General features: G+C 58.6%; 1 protein-coding gene across 1 annotated transcript; it reads right to left on the bottom strand.

Annotated features, from left to right (window-relative positions):
- Positions 1-4,574: 4,574 nt before the first annotated feature.
- SDC1 (syndecan 1) lies at positions 4,575-26,570 on the bottom strand. Its single transcript, XM_012787727.3, has 5 exons — positions 26,229-26,570; positions 8,382-8,463; positions 6,909-7,387; positions 6,207-6,342; positions 4,575-6,016 (listed from the first exon to the last, which is right to left on the bottom strand). Exons 1-5 carry the CDS (start codon positions 26,292-26,294, stop codon positions 5,847-5,849), a joined length of 933 nt encoding a protein of 310 aa, XP_012643181.2. The 5' UTR covers positions 26,295-26,570; the 3' UTR covers positions 4,575-5,846.
- Between the last annotated feature and the right edge of the window lie 305 nt (positions 26,571-26,875).

Consider the following 26,875-nt stretch of genomic DNA (forward strand, 5'->3'; position numbering starts at 1 on the left):
TCCTCCAGCTTGACGCCAGGCCCCTGTCCCTGGCAGCATGGCTCTGCTTGGTGGCGCCCAGTGCCCTGGCTTCCCTCGGTCACACCGATGCTCCCATGTGCCGTAAGGGCCTTTCTGCAGGCCAGCCTCCCTCACGACCTTGCAACAGACTTGAAGGATGGGGCTTGGGTCCCCCCGACAATGTTCAGTAGGCATCAGAAACAATTGTGGACAGAACTGACGGGTGACTGGTGCACTGAATGAGTGGACAGTGGGCACCGGGGCTTATCCCTAAAGCAGCCGGCCTGTTTATAAGGTGGGATCCCCGGACCTGGCCCCAGACGCCGGGCCTGCGGAGACAACCTGGAGGGGCAGACAAAGCCGCCAGCAGCAGGGCCGCCCGCTCGACTCCAAGGTGGCTTTTATTTCCTCTTCTGCGGGTGCCAAGTCCCTGAACAAATATTTTCCTGGAGTGGAAGAACGGCTTAGCTCCCAGCCTTAAGTGCTGGAAACACCGGCTGGGTAGGGCAGGTTCCAGGAACCGAGGAAGACAGCCTGGCTGCGGCTGGGGGGAGGGGGCCCGAGGGCTGCCGTTGGGCAGTGCCACCTTCCTGCCGTCCCACTGCTCTACCTAGCCCAGCAGGCCAGGCCCAGGCCGGGCAGCCCCTGCTTGGCGTGCAGCGGCGCCCCGGGCCTCTCTGCCCATAGATTAGAGTCCTTTGGGATTCTGAGGAAAATGCGGGCCATGTGGGCCTCTCTCATTTTTGCTGAAAAAGCTACAGTGAGGTTTAAAGGAGCTAATTAGAATCTCAGAAGCCCTTTTATAAGCATTTTTCCCTTTAACCCTCTTATTGAGGAATAACATACAGAGTACACTCATCTAAGTGCATAGCTTGATGATTTATTTACATATACGTTTGCCCTTGTAATCACCACCCACATCAAGCCAGAGAACATTTCCGGCACCCCAGAAGGCTCCTTTGTGACCCTGCCTGGTCAATACCACACCCTCGGCCAGAGGAACCCCAAGGCTTCCATTGTCATCTATTATTTTTGCCTGTCCCTGAACTTCCTATAATTGGAATTATGCAGTATGGCTTCTGCTGTTTCTGATTTCTTGTGCTTAATATATTGCCCATGATGTTCATCTGCATTGTGCACGTGTCTGAAGCTTGTCCTTTTTTATTGCTGAGTAATATTCCATTGTATGAATATACCATGATTTATTTATCCATTCTCCCGCAATGTACATTTAGGTTATTTCCACGCTTGAGCTCTGCTGAATACAGCTGCTTAACCATTCTGCACACGCCTTTCAGCAGACATGTGCTGTCGCTCCACTCGGGTGACAGGGTAGGTGTGTGCTTGGTGTCAGCAGATACTGCCAAGTGGATTAGCACTCCCTCCGACAGGCTGGGAGAGCGCCAGTCGCTCCACACCTCCTCCAACGTGATACTATCCGGCTCTAAGTCCAGCCTTTCTGGTGGGGTGGGGTGGTGTCTGGCACTGTTAATAAGCTTGTAAACCATGCTTGACTTTCAGGGCAGGATAGCAGCGCCAGCCAGCCTTGATGAGCACCCCAAAGGCAGAGGCCCCCACCCTCCCAATGAGCCCCGGGTGCCAGGCCTCCTGCTGGGCCACAGAAGAAAGCCTCTGCGAGCACCCAGGTTGGCAGACAGACAGACAGCTGCCCCAACAGGGGAAGAGGGGCCCCACGGGGGTGACTGAGGAGTTATGGGGGCACAGAGGGCTTATGTGTCTCCCCCAGCCTTGAAGTTGAGCAGGCTTGGGGTAGAACTGCCGAGAACCCGAGTTGGGGCACGTGCACGCCCATCTTTGCACACTCACACACACACACACTCACGCAAGTGGGCGTGGCTCAAGGACAGGTGGGCGGTGCAGAGGTGTTGGGAAGTGGGAGGAGGGGAGAGAGCCAGGTGAGGGCTGTTCCCATAGCCAGGAGGAGCTGGCAGGACCCTCCAGCTCCCGTGGCTTTAGGGTCTGCGGACCCAGAGCAGATTCTCAGCCCTTCAGGCTCTCTGCTGATTCAGCTCCAGGGATGAGGGTTCACCTCCTCCTCCCGGGCCAGCCCAGCCCTTCTCTTCTGCCAGGCGTCTGGGAGGTGGGAGCGTGGCCTGTCCCGGCTCCTCTGCAGGGCAGTTACCTGCAGACCCAGAAAGGAAGGCTTTTCTCGCAGATGCTGTGGTGGGCCCACTGCCCTGCCTTGACTAGGGCTCAGAGGACACCCTTATCCTGGGGCTTTTTCCCTCAGGCTGCAGGGGAGCAAGGGGGGGCACACCTCCAGGCATTGCCTTTACAGTCCCAACCCCACCCCACAGCTGTCCTGCAGCTGGGCCTGCCCACCCCCTGCAAGGCTCACCTTCCCCACAGCCCCTCAAGCCTCCCTCTCCCTCTGGGGCCGCCCGCACCCGCTTGCCCTTCACATCCACACGGAGCCTCACAGGCCAAGTCCTCGCCTTTGCTAAAGCTGTGCCTTCCCCCGTTTGAGAGGCTGATTTGACTTTGTCCTTCCAGACCCAGCTCAGCCACCCTCTGGCACCTCTGTGACCCAGACACTGACCCAGCTGTCATTGACACCTCTCTCATCTGTCTCCCTCGGGCTGCCACCTCCCTGAGAGTGAGGAGCAGAACCGAAGTCCAGGGCCTTTATTGTGGCTGTGAGAACATATCCAGAGCACAACCCCAGAGGCCAGTGCAGCAAAAAATGCAATTTAAAACACAGACGGCTGCAAATTTAGAGCACAACACAATCTAAGAGAAGATGGCTCATTTGTTTGAAAAATAGCTTGAAAGGACTCCTAGTGGACTATCCAGCGACCCCCCATGCCCACACAAGGTGCACACACTCCCACACCCAGGCCGTGCAAGGGAGGGGAAAGTGAAATAGAGCCTGCTTGTTCCCCTAGAGGGCGGAGAACATGAAGAAGGGAATGAAAGGGGAGGAGGTTTGGGACACAGGTGGCAGGTGGGCCTGAGGGGAGGTGTCAGACATCGCTTGAGGCAGACGTGTCCAGATGACCTTCAAACACCTCCATGTCAGCTTTTACTGTCAGCCTCAAACATGCAGCAAAGTCTGTTTTAGGCACAGTCCCGTACTGGTGGTGCCCTGGGGTGGGAGGACCCAGGGCAGGAGAGCAGAGCGAGAGAGGGGTTAAGGATGAGCAGGGCCAAGAGGTGAGACGGGTGGTGGGGTTAATCAATTTGGATATAACAGGAGCAGGTGGGCCAGGGGGCTGAGGTCTTGGAACTTTGGCAGTCTCATGTGGAGGGGACACTATTAATAAAAGCATTAATATCCAGGGCTAATTATACAACTGAGACCTCACTATCCAGGCCAGGGAACTGATAGAAAAAGGGCACTGGGTGTTTTCAGTTGTTTGTTGAGTGAATGAATGACCTGAAGGACTTCTATCTCTGCCTTCAACCCCTTTGGGGCACAATGTGATAGGGAAGAGAATTCTCCACCCTGCAAAGCTGCCTGGAGCCCGCAGTCCCTGCCCTGGCAGTAGGTGCAGAGACTGGAAAGGAGTGGTCCTGCCCTAGGGCATGCCTGGGGTGTGGGGTTAAGGGCTGACCTGCACCAGGGCCACAGAGTGGATGAGACTGAGTACGGGAAGGCAGCTGGATGGCCTAGAATGGGTGGTGGGGGGCCTGCAGCACACGGCGCACCGTGATTCCTCAGTCCCCAGCTCTCCCACGCTGTTTTCCCTCATGTGCAGATGACTTTAGACACTTGGCACTAATGAGTTTGCAGGAATTGCACAACAATGAGCAACCAGGATAGCAACGTTAGTCAGTAGGGAGCCCCTTGTGCCCTTGAAGAAGGGAGTGATGTAGGGTCCCAACCCAAGAAGGTGACAGGGCAGGACATCACCAGGCCAAGAAGAGACTCAACCACCACCACAGCAGCTATTGCCCAAAATGACAAGTACCGTTTATTGTAGTTACATGAATGGGCCCAGCCAAAGGCTTGGGCGCCGTCCCACGGACCACCAGATGAGCACCGTGACAAAACCCTTCCCCCACCCCCAAGCCATGTCCAGCCACACACTCCGGGCAGAAAGTCCCGGTATCGAGCACAGTGCACGGGTCCCCTTGCTTGGCAGTGCGTCTCTGATCCACAGACCAGCCCACAGAGCTGCTGGAACGTTGTCAAATTAAATAAGCAAGTGCAGGAGTTCCTGGGAGCCCTGGGCTGGGGGTCTCTGGTCCCCACGGAAGTGTGTGAGGCAGGCCTGGGCACCACATCTCTACCAGGGCCGGCAGCCTCCGGCCGGGCTGGGCTGTCCGCCTCCTCCAACCATCGAGAAGATGGGGTTTCAAGCCCAGCAACACAGAAACTGACATCAGGCCTTATAAAACCTTGGCCGAACCTACTGGCCTCCAGAATTTCAGCCAAGATAAAAAGACAAATAAACCAGAGGGACTCTGGACTCGGGATCCCTCCACATGGGAAAGATGAAGGCACAGAGACACCAGCCAAGTCCCCAATACTTGATGTCTGCAGAAAAGGCCAGTCACGTCCACACACAGCACAGAGCAAAGAAGCAAAAAGGCAGTAGAGTTCACAGGGCTACTTTATATTAAAGTTTATTACATTTGGAAAATCTACTGTACAGGGAAAAACCCATTGGATTAAGTAGAGTTTTGCCAAAGCAAAAGACTATTACTCTTTGGAAAACATTCCTGATTCCAGCCCAGGGCAGGGCCGCAGGAGCTGAGGGTGACCCTGGTCCTTGATGGAGGCGTGCGGAGTCGGCTGTGCTCAAGACGCCCCTTGTCAACTTCCAGGGGGGGAGCGTCCCCCCGGGGGGGGTGCCAAACGCAGGAGGGGCGAGGTCTGCAAGAGAGTCTCCCGGCCACAGCCACCCGCTCCCCGGCCCCAAGGTCCTCTCTCCATCCTCGGTGTGGGCCACCAGCATTCACGTCACACAGGCTCCTCCAATGTCATGGCAGCACCAGCCACAGCATGGCCCTGAGCTCCAGGTCACAGGCATGACTGCTCAAAAGCAGTGGCAGCACCATGGCAGCCTGGACTGGCCAGCCTGCCCACAGGCCACCAAAAATGGGGCCACCAGACAGATAGTTCATACCCTGTTGCACATATGAGCGACAAACTCAGAGACAACACACAAACTAAGCCTACGATTTTTGGCTTCCAGATTTGGTTCTCCTAGTTAAAAAAAAAAAAAAAAAAAAGTTTTCTTAACCCTGATGCTGTCTCCTGACCGTAGATTAGGGAAGCAAGACGGGGGATACCAAGTCAACTTACTTAACTTACCTCAGAAGTAACAAAGTCTACAGGGGCTATGAACAAAGAAACTAGAGGAAACATGTGCAAAAACAAGTTGATATCTAAATTAGACTTCCCCACGAAACAGGGTGAGTTCTGACGGAGCCCTGAACTCCTCTCCCGGCCACTCAGCAGTCAAAGCCCCCCCCCCAACTGTTGGTTCTACGGTAAGTGCTCTAGAAGCATCCGCCCGAAGGCCCCACCCACAGAGGGCCCTCCAGGTCCAAAGCGGTGGGATCCCCTTTCTCTCCAGAGCTGAGGAGGGGCTGCTCCAGGTTGGGGAAACTGAGTCAGAACGGTGCGACGCCAGGTGCTGGCTGTGGTGGAAAGGTCATATGCGAGAAACCCTCTGTGCCCCAAGTCTGCAGGCGGAAGTCAGAGAAGCAGAGTGAAGCTCCCCGCACACCCCAGGACTCCGTGGGCAGGGAGCGGCCGGCAGGGCCGGAGTGCTGGGGAGGTGGCGTGGTGACAGGGGGCCAGGGCCTGCAGTTCTTCACGGAAGAGAAAAGTGGGGGCCTAGTGAGTGGCGGGGGAGGGGAGGACGGCGCCCCCGTCAGGCGTAGAACTCCTCCTGCTTGGTGGGCTTCTGGTAGGCCCCGCCGTTGGCTTGCTTCGGCTCCTCCAGGGAGTAGCTGCCCTCGTCCTTCTTCTTCATGCGGTACAGCACAAAGCCCACCAGGCACACGGCGAAGATGAGCCCCACCAGGCCTCCGGCAATGACCCCTAGGGTGGGGGGACAGGGGCTGGCTCAGGTCGAGGCTCCTGGGTCTCCGCACGGTCCCTCCCCACCCAGGCAGCCCTAGAGGGGGCCCTGGCTCTGGTCAGCGCCCCCCTACCCCAAGGGCTGAAGATGGCCACCCCCGCCCCAGAGTAGGAGTTTGCCCCCCACCCACCCCCCTGAGAGCAAACTCACCTCCCAGCACCTCCTTCCTGTCGAGGAGGCTCTGCGAGGCCCCTGTGGCCCCCTGATCCACGGGGGGCTGATTCCGGTGGTCAGGCTCCACGGGCGCCATGGCTGTGTTCTCCCCGGAAGTCTCAAAGGTGAAGTCCTGTGGAAGGCAGGGCAGGTCAGGGGGGCTGGGCCCCAGCAGGCAGCCGGGTCTGGCCCAGCCCCGTGGCCAGTGCCTGCCTGTGATCTCCCCTGCCACCTGCTCAGCAGCAGCACCCAGACCCCACCTCTGGGACCCAAAGCCCTGCCCTCTGGCCCTGCCCTGTCCAGTGTGAGTCCATCATACTGGACTCTGGCTGGACTGTGGCACAGATATCATGAAAACTGATATAGAGCACACATTTTTATATGGAAACAAGTAGGCTTATTTTAGTATAATGTATAAAATTCCCACGATGCTATAAAATAAAAAATAAGACTTGGTATTAATAGAATTTTCACCCTTGCAACAGGGGCCTCGAATAAGTTTGGAAAGCCCTCTCTTGGGTGATCTTTAAGGAATCTTTTGCTCTGATCTAGTGAGTAGCCAGCCTGTCTTGCTCTATGCAAGGTGCTGGGGGCAGGGGAAGGAGGGCCCCTGTGCTCACAGGGCACAGGGTGTTGGGCTTGCCCGGTGCCAGGCACTAGGGCCCATACAATGTCTCGGGAAAAGCAGAGGCCGCTCACCTGCTCCCCCGAGCCCTCTCCTGCCGGGAGCTGATTGGAGGCTCCATCCTCAGCAGCCCTCTCGGTGACAAAAGACCCTCCATCCTCCACGCTGGGAATGTGAGGGTCGGCTTGGCCAGGTCCTGTGGGAGCTGAGGTCTCATGGTGGCCAGGCTGCATGTCTCTGTGGGGGTGGGAGGTCGCAGGTGCCTGGGCGGTGGTGGCTCTGGCTGTTGTGGCCCGATGGGTGGTTGAGAGCTGCGTGGTCTCCCTGGGTGGGAGGGTGGCCTCCTGCTTCCGGCCCGTGAGGCCAGGCTCCGCTTCTGCCAAGACCACGGCCTCTCCCTCCTCGGGCCCCTCTCCAGCCAGCAGGATGGAGGTGGAGGTGGCCATGTCCTCTAGACCAGTGGGCTCGGGAGCCATGGGCGTGGTTGTCAGGAGCCACGTGTCCTTCCAGGTGGAGGGGGGCTGCTGTGACAAGGTGCTATCGTGAAAAGCACCTGCAGGGCCAGAAGCAGAGCACGTCAGTGTGGGGAAGGCCTCGGCACCCAGACCAGCGGGCTCGGGCTGCCAGGGAGGCTCTGATTCCCAGGCCAGCAAGGAGAGCAACCCTCCCTCCCCGAGAAGCCGTGCCCTGGGATGGAGCTAGCTGAGGCTAAACTTGACTTGGAAAATGAACACGGACAGCCACCTTTCCCACTGCACATGCCCGGGGCGGCCTGGTTTCCTCAGCCATGACGAAGGTGCCAAGGCCATCAGGAAAGAAGCTTTCCTGCAGCAATGGGGGTGGGGGTGGCATCCATTAGGGGCCGACAGCCTTATCCCCAATGCATACACCTCTCTGGCCCCTCCCTGCCCGGAAAGGCTCCTGCTCCCAAGAACAGATGCCATATCCCACCTTGCAGCTGTCAGCCTCTGCTAGACCACTCCCCCACGGACAGCCTCGGTGTGCCTTCCTCAGCTCCCACCCCTCTTCCAAGGTGCCCTCAAGAGCCACCTCCTCTGGGAGCCCTCCCTGACCACCTCCAGCTCAGAAACTCCTCTCACCCATGAAAAGGGGAAATTGGGAAGGGAACATGGATAGCAAAGCTACTGCCCAGCAGGCTTGACGCTGCCTTATAGCTCTGAACAAACTTATCAGATCAAGGTACTACTCCCATTTTACAGATGAGAAAATAAGAGCTCGGAGAAGTCAAATAACCTTCCAAAGGCTGGTTCCAAAGGTTGCCTAGCGAGCAAAGAGGAGAGCATGAGCCTGTGTGCAGCAGGCAGCCTTGGGGCCTCCGGAAACTACAGCCCTCGCTTCACCTCCGAGCCTGTTTTCTCCTTAATAGGCGTCTCTGTGCGGCACGGACCCCATTCTTTTGCTCAGCACCTTTGGACCCTTTGGACCCAGCTGGACAAGGACAGGGCGGGGGTGCCCTCAGTAACTGCTCAGTAAGCACAGGCAACTGCCCGGCCGCCGCCCCCAGCCACGGCCTGTGTTAGCCTCACCTGCGCCTGAGCCGGAGAAGTTGTCAGAGTCATCCCCAGAACCGTCCTGATCTTCAGGGGGCACATTTGTGGCCATAATTTGCTGGAAAAGGATCAGAAAAAGGTATGAGTGGAGGCAGGGTGGGGCCCTGCTGTTCCCGGGTCCCCATCCCAGACAGCCCAGTGAGCTCACCGCAGCCCGCACAGCACAGAGGCACGGGTGGGAAGCCCCTTGTGCAGTTCTGGGACCCCCAGCTCTGGGCAGCCCTGTGGGCCCCCACACACCCCTGCTGCTACAACAGAGCCTGGTGCAGGAACACACGCGAGGGGAGGGAGCCCCAGACCTCTCGGAGGGCAGACAGACACTGTTACTGGGAGCACAGGCTGGGGGCCCCATGGGACTCCATCAGCCCACCCCACACTGAGAATCAGGTCCTGGGGGCTGTCGGCCATGGAGCTCTGGGAGCCAAGATTGCTGATGCTGCCCTTCGGAGGAGCTTTCAAGAGCTCCTAAGGACAGTCCCACAACGTGGGTCCAGAGAGACAGCCTCCAGGCATGCTGGACACCAGGGTGTGGACCCCAAGGGCCACTCTGCCCACATGGGGCAGCCCCAGGCCTGGCCATGATGCTCCTCCCACACCCAGCCCAGGCTCCCATCCACAGCAGGAACTGGGACCAGGCTCTCTGGCCAGAGTATTGTCCTCCTCAGGGAAGGAAGGACAGGGCGGCCACAAGGCTCATTTGGAAGTGCCTCTGCACTAAGCCTCTAGCAAATGGGCTGTGGGTCTGGGACGGACCCTGTTTGCAAATGAGTGAGTGCAAACCTGTGCCCAGTTCCTGAGGCAGGGAAGCGAAGATGGAACATGCCACGCACTGTGAGTAGGCCTGCACAGAAACCCTGGGGGATGCAGGGAGAAAGCCAGGACCACCTCTGCCCCCAACCCTGGTCCCAGCACGGCAAGTGGGGAAAGGAGGACCCAGCAGCCAGGTGGCAGGAAGGGTAGCACTGAGAGTTCTGTTCAGCAGCAAGGCTTAGACCCAAACAACCCCACCCGCTACACCATCTGTCTTTCGAGGACCCCAATGTCAGGGACCAGAACAAAGAATGAATGAAGCAGCAGAACACAGCTCGGCACACAGGCTTCAGAGACCCCAGACCTCCGCCACTGACTAGTCATGTGACTCCTGGGGATGCCACTGAGCCTTTTATGGCCTCGGTCTCCCCATCTGCAAATTGAGGATGATAGTAACACCAACATTCCGTGACTGGTGCAAACGTTCCATGGGGTTATGCAAGGAAAGACTCTAACAGAGTCTGGCACGTAGCAGGTACCCGCAAACAAAGGCCACTGCTCTGACCAGGGAGGAGAGCCACTCAGCCAGGGGAAGAGGGATCCTACGGCACATGGCTGCCTCAAATGCCAGCAGGCCTGTCTGAAAGACGGTGGGACGGAGGTGGACAGGGCTTCATGAGAAGAGGGGGCAGGTGGGACCCAGTTTGCCAGCAGCCTCTGCACAGACTTGTCAGAGGGGCCCGCCTCGGCCTTGCCAAGTCCTGGCCACAGCCCATGGGCCTCTCTCTTGAGTAGAGCAGGGAGGGACAGACACGACCTTTGGCCTCCTGGAGGCAGCCTTGGAGCAGAGCTGGATCAGGTGGAAGCTCCCCACCTAGGGGCCAGGTCTGAGGGACACATCAGACACGTGTAGAAACCGCAAGGCTAGAAATAACACTGAACTTCCTTTGAAAGTACAAAAGCAAAACTGTACCCCCTGCCAAGAGCAAGGTTTTGACCTTACAAGGGCCTCTCATGGCCCATCTACAATGAATAGTCACAGCCCACCACGGCCCGTCTACAACCATGGTCACAGCTCATCCCTGCCCCCACATCAGACCACATGCTAGCTCTACCATCCCCAGGTGCTTTGAAACTGCCCCTAGTCTCCCCCAAGCCTGTACCCTTCAGCAGCAAAGACTACCACCCACCAGACAGGCACAGAGAGGGTGCCCCACCTCACCAAAGGCCTCTGCCCCGCCCACTCCTGCTGCACTGAGCCCCTCCCTTAGAGAGAAAGCTCAGGATGGGGCAGGGGATCAGGGCTGTGAACCCACAACTCTACTGGGTTATAAGGGGTGCCGAACCTCCCAGCAGAAGCCGGAGTCATCGGATCCAAACCCTATTCAACAGGGGAAGTGACAGAGGCCTACAAAGACGACACACACCGGGGCCCTCTGACCTCAGAGGTACCACCCTCTGCGCCTCTGGGCTGTGACTGTGCCTTGCAGATGGGCCAGGAAAGGCCCTTCTAAGTGAGACCAGGCAGGCGCCAGGAAGGCTGGCCCCTCACTACACGGAGAAGCCCAAACAGGTTAAGTTTCCCAAGAGCAGGGCTTCTCCCTGACTGGGTAACAAACACTTTGGGTCTGCCCAGTCCCTAAAAACAATTTGTTCCCATAGCTGGGTCTGCTTATCCCTTTGTGATCTTGTTTATACAACAAGTTCTTAAGCAAGTGTTCTCCCCACTGAAACCAGCGCCCTGGCCTCATGGAGCCTCTCTAGGCATCCGCTGTCTGGGATGGCTAGAGTGATTCCCCAAACCTCTTCCAGCTGGGACCTTCTCTGACAGCACCCTGGGGAGGAAATTTAGCAGAAACTGCTGAGTTTGAACTTGGATTACCAAGGTGCCAACTGACCCTGGAGTTTTCCATGAGACTTTCGGTTTCATTTATTTAGCAGGTCTGCCCCGAACAGCCTGCAGCAAACTGCCCATCTCAAGAACAGGTGGGCTCAGCTTGGAGCCCACCTCAGGCTACCTGGGAAGGCAAAAGGCAAACCAGCCTTGAACCTCTGTAAGTCCCAGGAAAATCAGCTGTTCTTGTAACAAATCAACAACCTTACGGTGCAGGTGCAAGGTCTAGGCTTCCGCAGGTTCTGTTTGTTCAAAGCAAGGGCCACCTTGCCCCTGCCCCACCCACAGCGCAGACACTGACTGCCCAAAGCCAGAAGGCTTGGCTTGCCTGGAGGTTGGGGGATCATGGAACAGACGCATGGAGTCTGGGGGCCAGGGACAAAGAGGGAAATGGTCAGTCTGTCTCCATTTCCGCACACTGGGCTCCTTTTGGCCACACCCTGGGCACGGTGGGGATCATCCCAGAAGGAGGGTGTGAAGGTGCGAGCCCTTCGCTGAGACGGGAAACATTTTCCACTCATTACCCTTTGATTCCTACAGGTCACCTGCAGGTGAGGCAGCAGGGCCGGCTGAGCACCGCTGGCAGACAGGAACAGAGCCCCAGGAAGAGTGAGGCCTGAGGCCTCCTCACCTGCCATCCCTCCCTCCCTGTCCCCAGCCCTGACCTGGCTGAGCCCATGACTACAATTCCCAGAGCCCTAGCCCAGCGGTGAAGGTACCGAGGTGCCAGCCCACGCTTGAGCGGTGGAGAGAGGAGGGCGAGCACCAGAGCGGGGCCAGGGCTGCCTTCATCACCCGCCGCACACTGGAGTCTGTGGGCAGAGGGCTGGCACAGAGCCTTCCGGAAGGCAGCCTCAAGCCAAGTCCTGCCAGCTTCCACCCCCACACTGGTCATAAAGAGGGCCACCCTCCTTGGCAACCTCCATCTCAGCAGAGCCCCTTGCCCTGGCTGGCCCTGGGGCTGAAGGGCGTGTGTGTTTGTGTGTTGCCGCACCTGTCTGAGACATCGTGAGCATAAAAGCTCCCTGGCTGTGTCACAAACACGGCTATCAAGTGGGCATCTCCGGGGGGTTCAAGTGAGGATGGTGGCACCAGTCAATAACCAGAGAGGTCGCCTGCCTGCTGCCCACCCTGGCCCCATCAACCTGTGTCCACCAGGTCCGAAGACCTGTGGTTTCCAACCCAAACACCGAGCCACTAACATGTGTAATGTGTGTCACCTGCGGCTTGGCTTGAGTGACCGCCAAGCAGCAGATCGTCGTGCCGCGTTTGCCGACACGTCTACACGCACAATAGGTCATGGAATTTTGACATTTAATAGGTCTTCAACTTCAAAAATCTGGGGACAATTGTACAGGGACTTTGGGGGAAAAAAGGGAGTAAGAAAATCTGGTCCCAGGCCTGGCAGAGCTCCCAGCCCCCAGGACACACAGCCAGGTGCCCTGTTCCAGTGAGGGAGGCTGGGGTACAGAGGGCCTCCCCATGGGGAGTGTTGGGGCCAGGCCCAGGAGAGGACAGCGCTAGCCCCGAGGTGTTGGCTCGGCCACACCAGGCCTCCGGCACGTAGTCTTCACAGCGGAGAGGAAAGGGAGGCTGCAACTGCTCTGTGTGGTCATAAAATCCCCGGCCTCTGTGAGTGGGAGCCGAGTCACTGAAGTCCTATTAGTCACAACCAGACAGAAAGAGCTGCCCCTTACCCAAGGAGCTGGGTCACGGCCTGGGCCCCAGGCCTTGGCACTAGCTCTGGGGCTGGTGGACAGGAGGGTCCCAGACTGCCAGGTCAAAAGGCAGCAGGACCCCACAGTCATGCCAGGATCAACCGTCATCGCCCCAGCCCGTGGAGATCCCACCCGACAACAAGCGTCCTTGGAAGCTTAAAACAGATTCGTGGTGACTTAGAAATCTTTACCCCCCTCATTTCTTGGTCAGATCTATGATCTAAGGGAAATGGCTGACTCTCTCCTCCCCAGACCTCACGAGTCCTGGGGCTGAGGTTTCTGAGCTGCAGAACCCCAGCCTTCTCCCCTAAACTCCACATCAAGACGCCATACTGGCCGATGGTGACGTCCAAACCCTACATCCAGGTCAGGGGCTCTCAGCTTCGGGGTCTCCAGGCATCACCAGGAGACTGTGACAAATGAAGTCTTCTGAGCTCCGGCCCAGAGGCTGACTGTGCGTGCTTAACAAGCTCCCTGGTCCTGCGGGCGGTCCCTAGAATGTACTTTGAGAACTATGGTCTAGAGAGGAAAAGGCCTCCCCCAGAGTGCTCCAAGGGCTGGAGACCTGGAGGAGGCAAGACTCCCACTCAGGTCCCTCAAACACAAGGCACTGAATAGCAACAGAGCCCTGTGAACAAGCTCTAGTGGCAAAAGGACTGGGGAAGGCTCTGGAATGCTCCCTACATTTCCAATGCGTCCGCTCTGGCAGCCAGTGCCCCATGGTGTTAGCCCAGCCTCCTCCTGGAGGAGCTGAGGGGCCAGCCTGCTGGTTCCCAGCAGTGCAAGAAGCAGGTCAAGAAGAACAGCAGGAGCATCTGCCCGAAGCCGGGCTGAGACCCCGCCCACCACCTTCCTCAGCTGGCCTGAGGCCACAGCCACGACACAGCGGGGAGAACTGCCAGGCGGGGCCCACAGGTGAAGGCCAGGAGGGCAGCACAGGCTGCAGGGCCTCGGTGTGCAATTCCAGGGGTGCCAGTGAGGAGCCGGGGCAGGGAATGCTGCAAAAATGCAGTGTGGTCTGTGACCACCTTCCCTCTGTGGGAGCCACTCGACCCTCTCCAATAGCCCTGACTACCCACTGACTGGGGAGGTCAGACCCCAAGCACCTCGGAGCAAGGTCTCAGAGCAAGGGCCAGATCCTGCTCCCAGTCCCCATGCTGGGTGACCTGGGCAGCTCTCTGCCTCTCTCTGGACCTGACCCCTACCTGGACAATGCAAAGGGCTTGGCTGGATAACCCTGACTCCCTTATGGCTCTGACAGGCTAGGCTAGGGAGTGTGGGGTGATGAGGAGGCCACAGCCCAGGGCCCAGGAGACACTGGGCTCCCACCTGCCCCAGATGCGTAGGTGGTGGTGGACACATCACAGCTCTCTGGAGGCTTGTTTCCTAGCTCCACGGCCTGCCAGGGAGCACTGCTGGGGACACAGAGCTCCGGTTGGGCCTCAAGACCCTGAAATCTCCCCGCTGGAGCCACTCCCAGGAGGGAGGAGCCCCCAGGGGCTTCGAAGCAGCATCAGCATTTCCGGGGACAGGCGCAGTGATTTATCAGCTCGCTGACTGTCTACCGAGAACAAGGCAAGCTGGGACCTGCTGGGGGCAGGACTGGCAGGGAGTGATGGGCCTGGCCCAGGGCAGGAGGGGCAGAATGGGCAGGCCAAGGAAGTTCCTGTGGCCTTCAGCCCTAAGGGCATCTGCCAGGCTCCTGCCCCACAGCCCCCACCCCTCAGCAGTTCCCACCCTGACACCTGGCTGGGGGGTGGGGCAAGGTTCCAGGGCAGGCCTTAGGTGGAGACACCTTGGCATTGTACTTGGCTTTAAAGACCCCCTTCCAGTAGCATTTTCAATTTAGTGTAATGTCAGGGCTTCACAGATGGGAAATGTAGGTCAAGGTGACAGCAGGAGCCTCCGACCCTGGGCCTGCTTGGAGTACCCCAGGGGGCGGGATGTTTGCTGGGAGAGGGGATCCTCACAGCCCAACGCCAGCCCCATGCCCCAGCCGGGTCGGCGTTTCCTCCAGCACCCCCATGCCCCCCCCATGGCGCCTGCCTCGGCGGCCCGCATGCCAGGACTAGTCTCAGGACAGGCCTGCGGAGGGCTGGGTGTGGAGCCGCAGAGCTGGAAGACCAGTTCCTCTGCTTTTCCCCACTTGCCAGAACCAGGGCCGGGCCAGGCGGGGCAAGACTGCACCCGGGCGTTGGGCAGGGCCACCCAGCCCTGCACCACCAGCCTCAGCACCTGGTGCTGTTCTGGGAGCCAGACAGGGGGTCTGTCCCCCAAGGTTCAGCAACACCCCCTCTTCAGGGACCCTCAGCACAGCCCACAGGGCGGCCAAGGGAAATGATCAGACCCAGTATGGGGAGCCCTGGTTGCAGTCTGGGATCTGTTCCTAAATTACTGGAAACAACCTTGCCTCAGGTTGCCCATCTATACAATGGGGGTTTGGCCAAAATGGTGGCAAGAGGGCTCCTAGGCCCAATCTGTGGCTCTCTGGCTTCGGGGATCAAGGGGCAGCCAGACACAGGGACACAGCAGGCTGCCCACCTGATGGGTGGCACAGCACAACATGGGACTCGGCAGTGGGCAGACCCACGGGTAGGGGCAGGGATGCTTGTTCACACGGACTCGATATCATCATTCCCACCTTCCCAAGGGGAGTTGTGGCCTAGGCAGGATGCTGTGGATATCCCAAACCAAGGTGACTCTGGGACAGAGGGGGCAGCCAATGCCTCCCGACTGCCCCTCCCCCAGCCCTGGCTGCTCCCTGCAGGGCTCTCCCTCTCCCTACCCCCCCCCCCAACAGGTCCCCAGGAGGTCCCCTGGAACTGCAGTCCTACAGGCTTGGGGGCCTGACACCTCTGGCATATGGACTTCTAGCAACACCCTCCCCCTGCACTGGCTAAATAAAGTGCCCCTAAGTTTCACAGAAGCAGAAACTGCAGCTTTTGACACACCTGCAGCCAGCCAGGGCTCCAGCTGTGTGTTTGTGGGGGAGGGGGAATTGCTCCAAGTTTATCACCACAATCTCTCCTATCAGTGTTCCTGTCATCACACAATATCCCCTTGAAAATGCCTCTAGGAAGGTGAAGGGGTACTAGTCACTCACAGTATAGCATAAATCAGTTCCATGTGGGGGAGGGGCTATTTCTGGAACTGGGGCGCTAGGGGTGGGTAGGAGCTACAGGAGATGAGAAAGGATGATAAAAGGGAGGCTGGAAGGTGCCAAGAGCAAATTTCTTGACCTTTGTCAGAATGTGGACACCAGCAGCACCATACCCAGGAAAGGAAGACTAAATTCCCTTTGTTCCTCCTTTGAGCCGCAGATGTACGTGGCTTCTCCTCCCACATACAGAGGAACAATGGCCTAGCCTGGGAACCTGCCTCTCACAAGTACAATTCGGACAGAGTGGGCACTGAGGTCGCTCAGAAGCCTAGACAGGGCCACAGGAAGGGCAGAGTATGCTTGAAGGGGTCCGGGGGGTCCCAAGGGAGGGTGGGGCTGGTACCTTCTGGCCTGGGTGATGGAGGACAGGACTTTCTGCGAAGGCCGGGCCACTCCTTAGGATCATGGTGGGCCCCAGCGCGAGCGGCCTGCCCTCCTCCCGACTGGCCAGGAGATCTGCACAGCCACCTGCAACTCACAGCGCAGAGTGCCCGCGCCCTGGCAGCCTCTGCTGGCGCCGAGGGGGCCGGCCGGGAGACTGTGGGTGCAGTCCCCCCAGTAGTAGGGGCTCGGAGTGACCCCAGGGAAGGGAAGTGGCCACAACACCTTGCCCAGGGCTCAGGGACGGGAGAAGAATCCAAGCATCTGACCTGGGCTGGGGGTTACTTAAAGAATAGAAACAACTGAATTAGGCCTTGAAAGAAAATAATGATCACAGTTGGTATTTACTCAGAATTACGTGGCAGGTACTAACCTAAGCACTTTCCCTGAACTTACTTCATATTTACAACCACCTTCAATTCTAGTACCACGTCCCTCTCACAGATGAGGAAGTTGAGCAAAGGGAGCACGTCGCCTGACCAAGGACACATGGCCACCGAAGCAGAGGCCAGCAGGCCTGCTGTGAGCCGCCCACCGTGGGAGGAAAGCAGCCATCCTCTCCACAGGCGGCAGCATGGCCAAAGGCCCTCCCCGCACCCTGCAGCCTGGCCCAGTGTCGCCGGCCTCCATAGAGAACCCGGCTGCTTCTCCCAGACAAACTTCAGTCTCAAGTTCGGGACACACAGCGCTGTGCCCCACAACTGCTGGCCCTGCTCAGCTGGCCCGAGCCCCCACCCAGGTGCCCCGGTGTCTGGGTTACCTGGCCTGCTCTCCTGCCCACCAGCCCAGCCCGCCCGTCCCAGGTCAGGAGGCAGCCCCTGGCAGGGGCCCAGGCAGAGGAGAGCAAAGTCTGGCCTGCCAGGGAAGGCCTGTGCTTCTGAGAAGGGGCAAAAGCCATGTTTGCAGACCCTGTTACGTCAGGACCTCTGGGGTTGGAGCAGCTCACACCGGGACTACATGTGTGCAAGTCGGATGGCAGCCTCGCCCCAGTCACGGCCACAGGGTGCTCCCAGGGGCTCCCCGTGGCAGCTCAGCTTCTGGGTTCCCCCAGATGTGCTCCCCTTTGCTCCAGGCAAGGAAGAGGCCCCAATCATATCACATGTTACTTCCCTGAATCTTTCCAAAAGCCCTGAGGCAGGATATGAGAAACTCTGTTTTATAAATGAGGAAACTGAGGCTTAGAGGTAGGGGAAGAATCGTGCCCAAGACTACCCAGGGAAGTGACAAAGTCAGGACATGATCCAGGTGGGCAGACTCTATGTCCTATGCCTTTCCCAGCCTCCACACAACACCTCTTTGCTCCAGCCCGAGTTGGAACCAACCGAGGCAGACGAGCCAGCTAGTTCTGCGTCCCACCACCCTGCCCGCCCCAAGGTTTTAAGACCCCACACTGGGCCCCCAAAGGCAGGCAGACCCAGCTCAGGTGGCTGCCCTTACATGGGGAAGACAGGGGGGCCAGCATGCCCACCGCATGGCCAGCCCCTAGCCAGGGTCTGCAAGAATGGCAGGAGGATGGGAGTCGGTGTGGGGGGTGGGGTCTTGTGTTCTTCCCACAATCCCTTGGGCCCAGGACACCTCAGTAGCAGCTTCAAATTCACAACAGAGAGCTCAGGGGCTGGCTTCCTGGACTTGACAACAAACAGGCCTGGCCCCAGGGAAAACTCCACCTGTGTCCAGCCCCAAGTCCCCCTCAGAGTACCTGTGAGGGTGGGGAGGGGAGGTGGGGGCAGAGCCTGAGGATCTCACACCACCTAAGACCCTCCCCCACACCCCATCCTGGAAGAGATATGATCACCATGACAGCAGCATTGCACCCCTGTGCCTTGCTCTGGGAGAAGCTGGAGTGACGTCAGCCTCTATGATGGTCCAGAGGCTCCTGAAACACCCACAGCCTAGGGCCCTGCAAGCCCAAACCTGACCGCCACATCCGTCTGCAACACTCCCGGGATACAGGACCTCCAAGGCCCCGGAGAGTTTCCTGGGCGTCAAGGGTGCTGCAGAGCTGCTGGGGAGTAGAGCCAACGTCACTCTGTGCCCAGCCATGGGACTGACACAATCACATCCCCAACTAGGTGAGGTCCCTGGATCATCAGCAGCCACCACTGGTGTCAGTGCCAAGGACACAGCAAGGCCAGAGCCCGAGTCCTAAAGGGCTTTCTGGGACCTGCTGCTACCAGGCACATGCTTGATGCCTTGGGTGGGCACAAGCTCCTCAGTCTTCCAGAAACTCCCCTCCACCTTTCACCCTGGGGAACATGCAATCCCCCTACCCACCCAGGCCAGGCACCAGAATCCTGTCTCTCAGCCCTCTGAGTTGCACAGAATGCTCCCAAAGAGGGCCAGTGTGGCCACAGACAGCGCCAGGGAGCCCCACGTGGGAAAGATTATGACTCTGAGCTAACGTCACAGTGGTGGGAGAGTTGGTTCTCTTGACATCTTTGGAGGTCAATGGTGCCCAAGAGTGGCCCCTGAGTAAGACTGGCGGCTTCTGCAGCTCCTGCTGCCCTGCTCAGGGAGACCCTCTAGCCTAACACTTCCCACAGCCAGGAAGCAGCTCCATCTTACAGCCCAAGCTCTTGATTTGAAACTGCTGTATCGAAGGTCTCTGGGACAAAACCCTTCCTCTGACTGGGGGGGACCCGTGAGGTGCTGAATGAATCACGAATGCCCTTCATCGTCACTGCCCCTCTGGCCTACGTGCAGAGCCCAACCCCCTGTCTGGTTCCAGTAATGGCCACCCTCTCTTTCATGCATCTCCTGGACCAGGCATGGACCCCTCCCCACTGTGCAGGGCTGTGCACAAAGCAAGCGCTCAAGCTCTGGGCTTTAGATCTAGTCAAGCCAGGCAGGGCTCACGAACCCCCTCAGCGCTTGAGACAGACCCCTCCTGGGGCAGCAGGAGCTACAGATACCAATCAGTCACACCACACAGCCACGAGAGGCCACACACACCCAAAAGTATGACCTCACCTCTGCTTCCCCGCACCCTTCCCCCATTTCACAGATGGGCTCACTGAGGCCAAGAGATACCCACAAACAAAGCCATTCAACAGTAAAGAGGCAGGGCCAGGGCTGGAAGCCAGGCCCCCAAGCCCTAGCCTGCGCCTTGCTGTACTCCCCCACCTCGCACTGGCACACGTGGGCTCACAGGGGATCAGGGCTGGTTGGGTAAGTCTCCGGGGAGGACCCAAGGGCCTGGCACCATGACTCAGCTGATGAGTGGGCCGATGACCACACCCACCTTTCCACTGCCCCAACCTGCCTGAGTGGGCCTCGGGGCAGGTGCCAGGATGCCCCAGTGTGTGTGTGTGCAGAGAACATCGCCCAGCCCCCACCCCAGCCCGCCCTTGCCCAGGAGCCTCCATCACCCTGCCTCCCACACTGGGCTCCAATCCAGCCCTCCAAGCAGCCCGCCCTGCCCTCCACCAGCGTGGCCCATCCCACAGGTAACCCTCGGGCAGCTAGTTCTCCCCGAGTCCCCAGAGGAATGATGGCAGAGGACCATGAGCCCCCAACAAGTCCTTCAATGCCACCTTTGCCTTTCCAGGACAAGGTCTCTGCAACCACCTGGCTCTCAGAACTGAGGAAGGGAAGGAGACCTTTTGAGCAGATGAGAAAACTGAGGCCTAGAGGAGCAATGGCCTGCCCAGGCCCCAGAGGATCAGGGGCTAAACTGGGAGTAGGAAGGACAGGCATCCTGCCTGCCCTTCTCTGCAGGAATAACTTCTGCAGACTTCTACAGCCAGGAACTAAGGAGTGTCAGAGCTGCAGTTACAAAGGGAAAAGACCACCAGCAAGGGAGGCAGAGAGGAAGGGGCTTCCTGGCTTCTGAGGAGGAAGGTGCAGCCAGGTGATGCCCAGGCTTCCCAATAACTGGGACTGCAGCCTGACAACAGCAATGCAGCCTCTGGTGGGGCTGCGCCCCTTGGTGAACCACCAGGCAGAGGAACTGTGTCCAGGGCTGAAGGCCAGGGGAGGCGCATCCCCTACATATAAATAGGCAACCCATAAAGCCACCGATGCCAGGAGGTCAGAGACCCTTGAGGGTCTCCTGGTGGGGAGACATCTGGAAGCCTCTGAGCACACAAATCAACAGGAAAGTTCACTAGGCAAATCACACTGTGGAGGAGCAGGTCTGGCCACCACCTTTCCCTGCTCCTGGCTCAATGGCCCCAAGCCCCAAGATTTCCCTGCAGGCTCCCCGTGCTCTGTAAGCTTGACTCCACTCTCACAGCCCCGCCACACACGCCTGGCATGACAGGCAGCAGGACACTTGGTGGGGGACGCTCAGACCACCCCCTCCTCTGTGTTCCCACAGCACAAATCCCTGGGGAGCTGCCAGTGTGCCTGTCTCAGGCCTGGGAATGCCGGGGACCTTCTCATGCCACCTCTCCACCCACATGTAAGCCCCCTGAGGGCAGGCAGACTCGGTGACAAAGGCAACATCATGAAGATAAAAAGCTGGGCCTGTGGGGAAGGCCATGGAGGGGCTCCCCATGTGTGGCTGTAGCCGGAAACTGCACAGTTGCTGAAGTGGCCCCAAGCCCAGGGTCTTGCCTCTGTGGCCTCAGCTCCATGGCCTGTGCCCCCTGGATACACACACACACACACACACACACACACGTCTGCCCTCCCCTGGTGCCTGTCAGGGCACTCATGTCCCACTCAGTGGAAGGTTCCAGAACACATGCTCCCACCCACAATCCAACCTCTGCTGGGACAACTGAGATGGGACTGACATGGTACTGACTCTTCAAGCATACAGGATCCTGGCACCAAAAGCCCCCTTTCCACAGATTCCCTTAATCATGTTCCTTCTCTCTAGACTTAGGCAGGGCCTCAAGGGGCACTTTCAATCCAATACTCCAAAATTGGCTGGTGAAAACAAGCTGGCAATCAGGCAACAGTTCAACACTAGAAATCATCTAATGACCAATTCCTCATGCGGCTGCCCCTTCAGCAGGACCTGGTGTTGGAGGGGACCAGGAGGTAAACCTAGCACAGGAGCCAGGAGTGCTGCCCTGCTTGTGCCATAGAGCCCACCTCCCAGGTTTAAAAAACAATCTACTAATCCACAATGTCCCCCCAGTGCATGCTGGGTGCCAACAGGGATCTAGCTTAAGGGCGCCATCCAAACAGGCGACCCCACACCCAGCCGAAGACCTGTGGGCTCTGCCTGGGCTGCAGCCCACACATTTCCCACCCTGCTCTCCTGGGTCTTGCTAAGCTTCCTGTGAAGAGCTCTTGCCTGTCTCTGAGCAGCCATCGATGAAACCCAATACAAACCCAGAATGTTGCCCAACGCTCATGGTTTGCCCAAAGGCAGCATTCAGGCCAGCTGAGCCCAGCCCAACGCCCTCCCATCTAAAATGCTGACAGCCGTGGTTCTCCAGGACAGACCAGCAAACACCCAGCAGGGCCTCTCAGAGTTCCGCCAGCCCCCAAGACCCAGGCTTCTCAGGGGAGACTTGACAGCTCTATGATGTATTCATGCCTTCACACACATGCACACGCACCATGCGCTGCACGCACAAATCCTGGTTCTGCCACTGCTGCCCCTTGGAGGGGCTCGCCTCCTCGGGGGCCCGAGCTTCCTTGTCCACAAGATGGGGAGATAACGTAAATTCTTTACAGTTGGGATTAAATAAGACTATAGAAAAGCACTGAGCACGAGTTAGCAGGCTCTCTTAATTATATCGACAGCTAACTCTCCTCAGGCACTTTCATCACAAAGTACTTTCACACATCCATTATGAAATGAATACACAAATGACAGAATGAGGACAGGGAGAACAGGTATCATGGTGTCCGCTTCACAGATGAGGACAACAAGCCTTGGAAGGACAGTGACTCACCCCAGATTACGAAGTGAATTAGTGGCAGAGTTGAGAATCAGTCCTGGGGCTCTACTTAATCCAAAGCTGTTTCGGGCCCGCCAAACGGTATGGGTGCAGATTATACAGAAACATGAACTAAAATCCAAATAAAACATATGTGAAGACAGAGAAGGGACCAAAGCTGAGAGTAACAGGCAAGGATAAAGAACGATGGCCCTTGCCTAGTTGGTCTAGGCAACCTGTGACAGGCAAGTCACTTTCAAACCAGGGTGAGGAACTTGGGATGTGGGTGTCTTCAGGTGCTTCCCCCAAGAGATTACTCATCTCTTCACTGAGAGAGGCCTGGAAGTGCCTCACCTTGTCAGCATCTATGTTATTCTAGGTGGGGGTACGGAGACAGAAGGGAACAATAAGGGGACCTTCAGGTCCCAGCTGGGGCCCACAAAGGACACAAAATCCACATGTCACAGCTCATGAACCTTACTCACAGGCAAGACTCTTCTCACCCTAAAACTCTTGGTTTGGAAATAATTCTGACCAATCTGATCAGTTTCTTAGTCCTACTGGAGAAAACTAACAAATTAGAAATGAACAGAAAAACTGCTTGCTACCCCTAGACACACAAATGTCATTTCTGGTTGCTCTCACACAGGGAGGGACAAAGGAAAAAGAACAGACCAGAACTCAAAACAAGGCCACCTGGGGGTGCCAGGCACAGGGGCAAAGTGCTCTTCAGAGCACAGTAAACCCAGGAGACAATGCCGTGACCAAGCACAACCATGAGGACAACGATCCTGGCATCTAGAGGAGATTAAATCATGCCTAGCATTTTTTTGTTGACAAAGGAAGGGATAGAAATATTTCAGCGAGTCCTGGTGAAGTAAGAGTACTTTTGAGGGTAATACGGATTCTTAGCTCACCAAAAAAACCTAGATACCAAGGACACCTCGTTCCCAAAGGGATTTCGAGAATCAAAAAATTCTGCTGCAACAGAAGAGATTCCTCTATAAAATACTGCAGAAGTCAAAGTTTTCATTAATTCTTTCCAGGCCCTTCTCCTTCCTTACCCCTCTCCCCACCAATCTGAGCTAATGAGGTTTTGTTGGACCCCATCCTGAGCCACAGGTAGAGACTTAAACTGGCTCCACCCTCCCTGTGGAGCTGAAGCCAGGGGTGACATCACTTCTACAAGGCTCTGAGCCCAAGCAGAGGCAGCTAGTGCCTCTCCCCCACCCCCACCCACTCTGCCAGGCCACGGGGAAATGTCTCCACTAGCCCTCATAATTAAGGCAAAAGGGATTTTATGCCTTTCAAGAAAGAGACAAGAGAAGGAGAGAAAACCAGCAAATAACTATCCCAGAACAAGCAATTTTTCTTACATGGCAGAAACAAAAGACCACAGGAAACACACAGATACACACACACAGAGAAATCTTTTTAGACAAACCTGTTTTCGTCTCTTGGGAGCGGTTTTGAGCAAGCTCCTGCCCTAGCAGCTTCCCCTGCCCATTCAGAGTCAGGCACTCAGGAGTCACTCCCTACCTCGCTGGTCCCCAGGGGAGTTCTGACCTGCTTCCCACTGGGGCCAAGGTGAACCTTTGGACAGGCCAGATTTCTGCCACCTGTGGGCACCTTCTCCCATTTTAAGCAAATCCCAGCTGCCTTATTTCTTTTGGGGAAGCAGTAAAGGAGGGCTCTGGGAAGGCACTTTATGCCCTGTTATGGCCCACCCCCCCTTAGGCAAACATGGGCATTCACCATAAGAGGGAGAGAGCAGGGCTGGGAAAGAGAAACACACTAAACTTTAAAATAAAAGTGAGCACCTAAGCTCCAAGCCAGAGTCTGACCCCAAAGCTCAGCTGGAGCACTCCCTCCTCTGGAAGGCCTTCCTCCCTCCTTTCCCCGTAGACTCTCCTGCCTCCTGGGCCTTGTGTTTCCATAAAATGTCAGCGTTTCTGGGTGAGAAATAGCCCCTCATCCTGCAGTATCTGCCCCTATCCAGCCCACAGAAGACTCCAGGAAACTCAGTTCATAGAGAATCCCAAACTCCATCTGCCTCCCCAGGGTTAAGGGGCGCTGGGGGACCCGAGCTCACAGGAATGTCGGCCTCACCCAAGGCAGGCAAAGGACCCACCAGCCCCGCTGACTCTTGCTCGAAATAGGTGGAGCGCCCCACCCGGCATCCCTGCTCAGGCCCCATCTTGGGCCTGGAGAGAGCGGAGCAGGGAGGTGATGCCAGGCGGGGCAGGGAGGTAAGCCAAGCGCTCCACTGTCTCCTCCAGAGTCCTAACTGCAATTCCAGGCGCGATCTGAGTCCCGCAGAAACCACAACCCTAACGAGCGACTTCTCGGACTTGAAAGCCAGGAGTGCACTGGAGACCCGGCTCAGAAACTGTACCCCTCCCGGTGGCTTCCAGAGACAGCACCCCACACACTCCCACTCACCAGCAGCGCAACAGGCAGCAGGGGCCTCTCCTGGACTTCAAATGTTTGGAAACCCAGGCCACTTGGGAAGCAGGCAAGGCACTTTACATATTAGCCTCAAAAGCCACAGTACCTGCCTCCCCTCCTGTGAGCCAGACCCCCATAAAATACCCCAAAGCTCTCGCCAACTGGTAGCTACGATAACAGTGGGCAGCTCTCACAGCAGGTCGCTTGTCCAGATGTCACATTAGAGGTGAGGGCCCCGCGTGCCCACCCCCACCTCCGGCAACGCTCCCTCCCTGCCCAAGCGCCTCCTTTTGCCAGAGCTGGGGAAGTCGCGCTGTCCAGATGTGTGGCGAGACCGCCACTTCCGGAAGGGGAAGAGCCCCCGGCTCCGCACCTCCCCTCTGCATCCCCAGGGACGGCCGTGCGGCCTCCGGGACTCCGGTGCGGGAGCTGGGGGTGGACGTGGGCACCGGGCGGCCGGCGCTGACACCTGGCGGCGGCCCAAGTCCCAGACCCCGTCAAGGGGCAGGCGCTGCGGGGCGGTTCCCAGGAAAGGGTTACAGGGGCCGAGAACAAAGCGCCCCCATTGGGAAGGCGGGCTAGCGGACGGCGGTTGGGGCGGGAGATTCACTTTCTGGGGACCCTCAGGCAGCTCTTTTTCGAGCACGTCCCTCTTTAAAGGAGGTTGACCCCCGGCAAAAGTGGGTGCTGCATGCAACCCAAAGGCCTCCCCCAGCCTCCAACTCCACATTTGTCCCTCTTTCTCCCCAGCTCTACTGGGCGGGCCAAGGGACCCGCCTTCCCTCCGCGCGGCTTCAGCACAAAGCCGAGCCGGGGAGGGGGAGGCCATTCCCGGGTCCACTCGCGTGGTAGGCGCCCGTGCGCCTTGGCCGTGCCCGGCACGGGAACGCGCCCTCCGGGGCCAGCTCAACTTCAGTAGCCCAGAAGTTGGGCTTCTCCGGGTCTCCAGCGTTCCGAGGCCAACTTTCAGGAACCTCCCGCTGCCGGCTCGGCCGGGCTCACCTTCAGCAGCCAACTGAAAGCTCGAGAGCCCTGCGGCCGCCCGCATACCCCACGCAGCCCTGGCCCGGCTCCCCGGGCCAACGCGCCCGCCCGCTCTCGCGCCGGCTCCGCTGCGCCCAAACTTGCCTCCGCGCAAGGGGCCGGGCGCCCTGGCTCGGCGGCGCTTGGGGCGCAAGCCTGCGGGTCTGGTTTGAATTAGAGTCTGCGGGAGGGGCGCTGTGGCCGCGGTCACTGCATCCCCTGGGTCACCGGCAGGGGCCCAGCCGCCGCGGTGGCCGGGACGAGGGGGGTGGGAGCGGACGACCCTGGGCGCTGGGGCGGGCTGGCGGGCTCCGACACATGTGGAGACGTTTTACATAATTGACCGCTGGGCCCGGGCGCAGGCTCCGCTCCGTGGGGCGTCCCAGCCCCCCCGCCCCGAGCAGCGAGACCCAGGCGGCGCCCACCGACGGCGGAGAGAATTGGGGTGGAGCCCCGGTTTCGGGGCTCACCGTTCCCTGGCCCGCCGGACTAGCGCGGGAAGAAGGGAAGTCCCAGCTACCCCTCCCCCTCCACGTGCCGCTGCCGGCATCGGCCGGTGGCTCGCCCCGGCTTCCCGCCGCCTCCCAGCCCGGCCCCGGCCGCACTCACCGGGACGGCCGGCTGCAGGCGCAGCGCCAGCGCGCAAAGCCAGAGGCAGAGCGCCGCGCGCTTCATGCTGCCGGGACCAGTGGCTGGAGCTCGGCGGGCTGCGCGGATCGGGGCTGCGGGCCGGCTCCGTGGGTTGCGCTGCGCGATGCTCCCTCGGGCGCCTGCCCAGCGCTCTGCTGTCCTAGGCGAGGGCTTCGGGGTGCCCCGGCTGGAGTCCGGTCTCCACTACTGGATTCCTCCGCGCTCGGATCGGATCCGGCCCGCACCTCTCCCGCCGAGCTCCGCCTTATAATAAACCCACAGGCCCTTAGCCGTTGCAAAAACTAGCCCCCCACCCCCAGCTCCGCCAGGTCTAGAGGCCAGCCCCAGTCCCCACCCCCCAGAACCCCGCCCCTTGAGCCTCCAAGCAGGGCCCGGCCCCTTGGAATGCCCCACCCCCGGCCAAGCCCCGCCCCACCCGCCCCGCCCCCTGGGGTCCGAGCCCGCCCCCTCCCGCCGGCTAGGGGCTGAGCTTTGCCTTCTTTGGGAGTCGTGGTTCCCACGAGCTGTGGTTCCCGGCATCACAGCTCGGCTGCACACGGGTGGTGAGGCCGGGCCGCACCCCCGTCCGCCCCCGGCCCAGGGTCTTGGGGCGCTGCCCGGGAGAG

The sequence above is a fragment of the Microcebus murinus genome, chromosome 3, assembly GCF_040939455.1.
Source record: "Microcebus murinus isolate Inina chromosome 3, M.murinus_Inina_mat1.0, whole genome shotgun sequence".
NCBI lineage: Eukaryota > Metazoa > Chordata > Mammalia > Primates > Cheirogaleidae > Microcebus > Microcebus murinus.